The 8,550-nt window shown below is 37.0% G+C and overlaps 1 protein-coding gene across 1 annotated transcript in view; it reads right to left on the reverse strand.

Moving 5' to 3' along the window:
• Positions 1–993: 993 nt before the first annotated feature.
• Positions 994–8,550, reverse strand: part of PGGT1B (protein geranylgeranyltransferase type I subunit beta) — a 37,887-nt gene continuing 30,330 nt past the window's right edge. The window contains 5 exon segments of the mRNA XM_026865364.1: positions 994–1,517; positions 1,520–1,651; positions 3,992–4,100; positions 4,372–4,556; positions 6,097–6,142. Of these exon segments, the coding sequence (XP_026721165.1) occupies positions 1,471–1,517; positions 1,520–1,651; positions 3,992–4,100; positions 4,372–4,556; positions 6,097–6,142 (519 nt within the window). The 3' untranslated portion in view covers positions 994–1,470.

Consider the following 8,550-nt stretch of genomic DNA (forward strand, 5'->3'; position numbering starts at 1 on the left):
CACCACTAGTGATGTTCCCAATGCTGCCATAGAAATTAATCTGCTTATGGAAATAAAACCACTTTAAGTAGGAAGGCTGCTCTAGGTTTGGACACCAGGACTGTTATGGTAGCCTGAAGATGCCCCCTGGATCTCTCTGACATCTGTGACAGAGGTACAGCTAACTACTCTACCTTTTTCACTTGCACTGCAATGCAAAACCAGAACGGCAGTTATTCCTGAAGCTCTTTTTGCTCACTGAAAGTGTCTATAGACTGTGTCTTTGGGCTCAGCAGTGGCAAGTGGTGCACTTAATCTGGTTTGAGAGGTCTTCAGTTATCTGCGTCTGGAAGTCCCTTAGAAAAAAGAATGTGCCTTAATGACTGACAAGTAGAAAGACATCCTGATGTCTACTGTATGCATGAAATACACAAACTGACTTGCCATAAACGCAACAACTGCAAGTTATTTGCTTTGATTCTGAGCAGCATTTCAAGCATACAAATTAAGGCACCACTACCAAATAAGCTGAGAATGTTCATCATCTCTTTAACAGTAAATGACTGCCATTTACTTTAAAGCTCAGTGTTTCATTCTTTACACAGAATGGGTAAGAAACTTGGAATTATTCCACAGTAAAAAGAAGTACATATAAAAAAGTAAGTAGAAAGCAGTTGTCAATTTTGATGTATTACATAGGCTTGACTTCAGAAACAGGTTCTAATGCAGTTCTTGCACGCAGATCTCTTCGAAATGACTGTGTTGAATATCCCTTGACATATATCACATACACCACACTCTCGTCAAAATATATCAACATGCCACACTCTCACTGAATTTCACATGAAGAGAATATTTCAGATGAAAACACTTTGTCTTGCTAATGATCAACTCCATCTGTGTAGAAACTACTCGGAAGAAATATAAAATCCATTTAGTAAGGCCACACAACTTTGAAAGTCTGGTATATTGAATAAAATAATTTTATTTGTACTTACTTGTTTGGTTTTTTTAAACAAAGTTTATGGAATCTGAAAGTAGACAATAAAAGGTAACTTTTAACTGAGACTTAACATAGGAGATTCTCTACCCAAAAATATGTCAAACATTAGGAACATAAAGAACTCCAAGGTTCTGTGCTATACTGTATGATATGTAAACAGATTTTGAAAATACTTGCTTATTATATATGTTGACACAGTATGCACAAATCAAAATTAAAATGAAATTTAAATGCCTCAAGGGATTCCTTAGAAGTAAAGCCATTTGAAGAGCCACTTACAGTCTGCAGTGACAAACTTCTATAGAATCAAAATACTTCTTTTTATCACAATGCAGAATAACCTGCTGAAGGCAACTCCCTATCAAAGTGATGCCAGCAACACAGATCTGATTGTATGACCCAGCACTTAAAAGAGCACATTGGTTATACATGGCTTTTAACCTTGGGCTACAATTATGCTACCAGAACTAAATTCAAGTCCAAATCAGTCATGTAGAGAGGTGTCTGTCATCTGAACACTGTTTAGAGTCCTTGTTCTCCAGATCTGATGAAGGTGGTGAAGGCGCTCTGAGGTTCTTGTGCTTATATTCAGGGCAGGATGAACTTTGCAAATACCAGATTCTCCAATTAATGACAAACCACAGATCCCAAAGTAGGCATGTAAAGCATCTTGAAGAAGAACACAAAAGGAAAAAGAAAATTATGTCAGGCTGTAACAGCCAAGTGTTCCTGTATTCCAACACCCCTGAATAATTACAGCCAAGGAAAACAAATAAACAGGTGCTACATTTTAAACCTGAGTTTTGACAGAAGAAATCAATTTCTGCCCAAAGCCACCAGTGTGAATTGACAGTCTGCAATCTCTAAAATGAGAGACTAGTTCTGTTTTATAACAATTCTTGCCCACTACTTTATTTCTTCTGAGTGCTCAGGCCAAACAGCAAAAGATTTTGATCATCTGAAAATAATTTCTGGCCACAAAGACATTTTTTTTTCCCCAAACATGGAAGAATTTTTTTGCTGATTACTTGATTAACAGCTGGCTACTGAAACACCAAAATTAGTGCCAATAGCTGCCAAAGAGCAAGTTTTGGAAGTATGAAAGTAGTACTTGCTTTTCCTAGCTTTTTCTCTTCCTGAGAGAATACCCTAAGGATACGAAATTCATGAGGTGGCTTGACCAGCCATAGCAGATGACTACCACCAAATACAGATGCTCTTACTCCCCAGTCCCACACTGCGCCTGCTGCCTACCCTATACCAGCACTACGGCGTGCTGAACACCCTCCATGACCTAAAGCAATTGAAAGAACTTGGAAGAAAATTAACCCAAGCAGCAGAACATGGTCAATTTTCTGACATTTTAGTGAATTAAATGGCTTTGCAGAAGTTTTTGATGTATGCCCAGGATAGTGCAAAAAAGAAAAAAGATGTGCAGCTGTACTTGGGGAAGCTGGGAGGAAGAGAAGTGAATCTGCCTCCTCTGGGTAGCAGCCAGCCATTAGATTAGATTATCTGTCCATGAAATCACAGGCTAAAGATGAAGATGTGAATTTAATGTGCTCCTTACAAATTCTTAACACTTACTAATCTTTTGGAGGTGTCAGTAAATTTGTATCTGACTAAAATTATATCACAAGAAGGTATCTGGAGAGAGAGACTCTGAAAGAAGGCTTCTGCTTATCAGCATTAACATGCAGACAAACACATGCTCAGGAGATACAGCCCCTACTGATCTTGGAGAGAGTATGGCAGGCAAGGAGACCTCAACTTCAGGAAATACAGTGTATTAATCCCCGTGCACAGCTGCATTTATATGCACTAAAAACCATACACAAACCTAATTAACTGTATAAGACTATCTGCTGCATTAAACCACAAAGTTCAACAGTGGTGTAAATCCATGCTGACATAATACTCATGCAGTCTGTTGTACTCTGTTTCAAGCTATGAAATATACCAAGTTTTTCAAGGTCAAAAAACATAGGTCCAAACATTTTGTTTCATAAGTAACTCACAAATACAGAAGGCAGCATGCAACCTCACAACTGCTAGGCTGTTGTCTTAAAAACAAAATAAGGTGTATTTATACTTCTACAAGAGCAAATCTCACATCAGTGTTTTACTGTAGTAATCGTGCACACTTATTTTCAACCTCTCATTGTTTTATGTCAAATCTTCTGATCTTTCTCTTGCATAGTCCGTAATTCACATGTGCTTCTAATTCTTTTACACTGTTGTCATTTGAAAGTAGCAAGTGAGATACATTAGAGTTGAAGCATGACGTCCTCCTGGAGCATGCATCAGTACATCCAACAATTTAAAGTTTATTTAAATCGAGTCATGATATTTGGTCAGTTTACAGACTGTTTATCATCCCTGTACAAAATGCCACTGGGCAACACTACTGGTACATGGTTTATCTTCAGAAGTTTGCAATACCTTCACGGAATTCTAGCATCTTTTCAAATTAAAAAGATTTTAGCATCTTTTCAAGTTTTTCACAGTTCAAATTCTCCATTTCTAAAAGGATAATAATTAACTCTCAGAAATACTATGTATAATTGTTATGTGTAACTACAATCTGTAAATCATATTAACTACATAAATTTTGGCTGGTTTTACATATATCTTTGACTTCTGAATAAGCTGAAAGGATCCCTTTATTAAGGAAACAAATGTGTTGAAATATTCTACTCAGATATTTACAAAGATACCCACTGCACAATACTCTCTTCAACTAGAATAGTTCAACGCATATGGAAAGGTTTGTCCAGGTCTAAATAGACAGTGATACTCTTTTAGCAATAGTCTAAACAAGAAGATACAGGAAAAACTTTATCTCCCTCCTTCCACTAAGGAAATGAAAGTCTCATATTTTAAGGGAGGGTTTTTTTCATTTTTGAAGGGAGACTGAGGAGAGAACTTCCTTTATACCTCTCAGACGTTTGACTGCTGGAATGTATTTCTACCTTAGAACACACTCATGATTTTGAAAGGTAAATTTACCTGGATGGCTATCTGGCCACTTGGCAAATCCACCAACAAGGCGATCTTGTGTTGACAGGATGTAATTTCGATTTTTCTCAAAATTTGTATATTGAAATATGTTCAAGAGCTGAAAAGAAATTAGATCATTACAATAATATACAAAATCTTAGTGTGTTTTTAGTACTAAAATATAATGCCTATTTATGAGCTAAGCAGTGATAGCAGAAATACTAGTCTGTCAAACCTCCATATCCTGCATTTTTGCAAGATGAAAGACCTTTACAGTGATCTGTACATATGTATGCATTTGTGCCAAATATGTAACTCTTTCAAGCTAATAAAATATGATCCTTAAAGAAAATGAAACAAGTCAGTAACTATATTGTTCTGTACACTACCTTCAATGTTGCTCCCACCCAAAAGGAATAGCAAGTGTCTACAGGTTTGTTGGGTCGTCCGTGGTAACCATTCTGCTGTCTCATTATACACCACCTTCTTATTCTGTTCAGTTCTTTTTCTGAAAAAACTTCCTCCAGTTTACCCATCAAACACAGCGATGCAATACCACAAAATGTAGAGCCACCTGTGAGAAAAGAGTTGGGTTTGCAATGTTTTGATACCCAGGTTTTTCACTGATTCCTGTACGAACTCAGTCAGAACTTTAACTAGGGTAGGAACAATTAAATCAATGGATTTTTAAAATTATTAAAATGCCAATTTTAAGACTAAAATCCAAATAAATAAAACCACTTTAGTTCAGCACGTATGTCAAAAGGGGACAAACCCCTCCCTCAATCCAAATCTTGCATAATGAAATCTGAATTCATATTCTTGAAACTTGATTACCTCTCAATTCCGCACAATTTACATTACACAGCAGTCCAGAAATGAGTAAACTGCAATGCAACAGAAGACATTTCTTCAGATGTAACTTAAAGAAAGCTACTGGGATGCCAGCAATCAGACTGAAGCAGAGATGACAAAGGTAGTCTCAGATACAATTGCCCCCAGAGGATATAAACAGACAGAAGTATCAATAGGAAAAAAAAAAGGTATGGTTAACGCTATGAAGACTGCTGGACTCTAACGGTTGTCATAAAAACAAATTACGCTTCTAAGGAATTTTTTGTTGTCAAGGAAACTCCACAATAAAATTTGGAATTAGAGAAGAAACTCATGTTCTTCATCTGTATATCATGGCCACCCCTTTTATTTATTACCTAGTATGATAAAATTACAGCCTGGGAAAGATCACAAGAAAGCTGCCGATACAAGACTTGGAGCCCTTACACTATCCTTGGTCATAGAAGACCCCAGGAACTCTCAGGTTATTTTCATTCTGATGCTGAAATGCAGCGGGAGAAGGATGCTGAAGCAATGCTATCCGTCATCACTAGCATTTTACACTAACTTAGTTAACTAATTTTTTTAATACACAGGGGTGTAGTTTAAGATCTTCAACTTTATTCGTCCTGCAGGAAGAAAACAGGTGGAATTCCATCAAAGCTCAATACTAAGGATAAAGCTAGCAAACATCTGATAGATTTAATATCAGTCACATGAAAGTGAATAGTTTCTCTGTCACAAGTAGACCACTACTTCATGGCACAGAAACATTTGTTTAAAACTATCAGTCTCTTGAGAATTCCTATCTTCACAACTACCAACTGTTTACAAAAATTAACTGCTACTTCAAGATATGAGTCCCCAGTGGATGTTGTGATCTATCAGAGGAAATGTTTCTAGGTTTTATTAATAGCTGCTGAAATTGGAGGTTATAAGGTGCACTGCACGAAGTCTCCTGCAGATAAATCCACAGAGTAGCAATGGTGCATGTGTAAAAAGTTTGCTCTGTTAGCAAGAAATGAGAACTACAGCCAACACCTTTCAACAAAACATTCATGAGGTAATATATCAACTCCATTAATCTTAAGAGCCCATCCGGTCTATTATTAAGCTGGAACTAAAGGAAAAAGATGATATTCTGAGGCATATTTTGGATTTGCTCCTCCTCATCACACTTCCTTTAAAATCAGAAAAGAAGGCATGACATACCCTGCAACTCTTAGAGCAATTTTAATCTCAGTCTTAAAAACAGGTGTAGAACATTTTAACATTCTTACCATGAGATTCCAGTCCAGCTCCCTGTGCCAGGCCGTTATCGTAAGACTGAAGGAAAAAAACCCACAGTTACTTTAGAACCACATCACTTTTGCAGACACTGCAATTTTCAGTTTACTAGCAGTATTATCATCAGACCATAACTACCATTTAACCTGATTAAATTCTGAACCAATACCTCAAAACGATCTTGGCACAAAACACTTAACATATCAGCCTTGTTTCAACGCAGGCAGCTTTTATGATTTCATCATGGAGTTCCTTTTACTTCTTACATGTTAAAAGTCTAAATCCAGGTAAATTTGGTTTTGCCAAAAAGGGAAAGCATGTGCTGAAGATAATCATTAAAGAAAAAGAAAAAAAAAACCCACATTTTTTTTTGTCTTTATAAAAAGAGAAAATGGATTGTAATTCCCAACAAAATAAAATGGGTAAATTAAATCTGTCTCTAACCCAACAGCTGGTTAACATACAAAAGGCAAAATGCAAGGTACTACTGTGTGTACAGTACTCAAGTACAAGAAATGCTTTAGTAAGGAGCAAGAACAGATGGGGATAGGGAGGGAGGAAGAAACCAGAGCAACAACCTAATAAAGCATACTACTGGACTAAACCTACCCTATAAAATATTACTGTTAAAAAACACCTTAACAATGTTGAAAAAACACTTTGTTAAGTGAAAGAAAAAGGAGAAACTTGAGTCTGATGAACAAAGCACCAAGAATATTATAGTACAGCTGTGTTAAGAGCAATCTAAAAGCAGATGATACTGTATATGTAGTAATAACAATTTTTATTCCCTACAAAATTCATTAAATCATTTTGCATGATAAGAAATAAGAGATCACAGCTATTAATAAAATTTAAAATGTTTATTTTACAAGAGTTCATAGGATACTTAATAAATTATCACTGGACAAGTACCAAGCTGTTTAGAAGGAACAAAAGTGAAGTTTAACTTCTGAAGTTAACACAGGTCCTACATCTTCTATATTAACTGCTCAATCAACAACTGGTTCATTATCTATTCAGAAAGAAAGCAGTTTTAACTTCCGCCGCACTGTCCCCGGCCCAGTGCTGGCTATGTATTTCTCATGTTCTGTCCAGTGGCTACAAGACACAGGACACCTCGACAAACCACTAATGACACTCATAGTCCTATCCAAAGAATAGCTACAAGAGCTAGCATGGCTTCAGGAATGACCTAAGCATTATTTTGTAAATGTTTCTAAAGCTGACATTGAGAAGAAAACAAGGAAACAGAAGCTACATTATATTCCTCAGTTTTTGAGTTGTTGCTGCAAGGTGAAATAATTAGTAAGACTAACACCTAATGAGACTAGTAAGGCTAATATCTAATATATACGCTTCAAGATGCAACTTGACCTCCTAAAGTTTGAACCAGTCAATTTTAAGTAATTCCTATGAACATCTGAATGCTAAAACACATAGTGTAAACTCTTCACACTTCTTTTTGAGAACACAATGCAAAAGTGCTACCACACTCCACAGACCCATTCATTGGTAAGCAAAGGCAAGCTGATCAGTAAGGTAGGGTGGAAACGCTAATTAACTCTACAAACATTAATTTTAATAGAAGATGATTTGCTTTATGCATGACAAAGTAATTAGCTCTGGAGAAAGGCTGTTTGCTGTGCATCCCAGACAGTGTATTATGCTGGGCTGTACAATTAGCTTGAAATTTTAATATACAATAGGTGACCTATGGCTGACTGGTTGCATGTTTATTTATACACAGAAGGTGCTCTTTGGGAACTGGCATGCATTAAAGAACTAGGGAAGTATTTTTCTTTGTCCTTTTGAAAAAAGACCCAGAAAATTATAGGCAAAAGAGGCTTTAGGTTACTGCAGCATGAAAGCTGCATAATTAAACACCATCTCCAGGAAATGTGTAAAACCAGTTGGGTACAATCTTTGCTTCACAGTATAAAACTTTCTCAACCAGCTTAATTACATCAACAGACTCATATACCTACATTTCAAGAGAACTCTACTATATTAGAAGAAGCAGATGATGTAGTTAAAGCTTCTTGCAGTATCTCTACTTAAAAAACACATTTCACAGAATCACAGAATTGTCTAGTTGGAAAAAGCCTTGAAGGTCACCCAGTCCAACCACTAACCTAACACTGACAGTTCCCAACTACACCATATCCCTAAGGGCTATATGGACCTGACTCTTAACCACCTCCAGGGATGGGGACTCCACCACTGCCCTGGGCAGCCCATTCCAATGCCTAACAATCCCTTCTGGAAAGAAATGCTTTCCAACATCAAGGCTAAACCTTCCCTGATGCAACCTGAAGCCATTCCCTCTTGTCCTATTGCTTGTTACTTGGTTAATGAGACTCATCCCCAGCTCTCTGCAACCTCCTTTCAGGGAGCTGTAGAGGGCGATGAGGTCTCCCATCAGCCTCCTCTTCTCCAGACTCAAC

Source organism: Athene cunicularia, assembly GCF_003259725.1.
Source record: "Athene cunicularia isolate RWA chromosome Z unlocalized genomic scaffold, athCun1 chrZ_part1, whole genome shotgun sequence".
NCBI classification, from domain to species: Eukaryota; Metazoa; Chordata; class Aves; order Strigiformes; family Strigidae; genus Athene; species Athene cunicularia.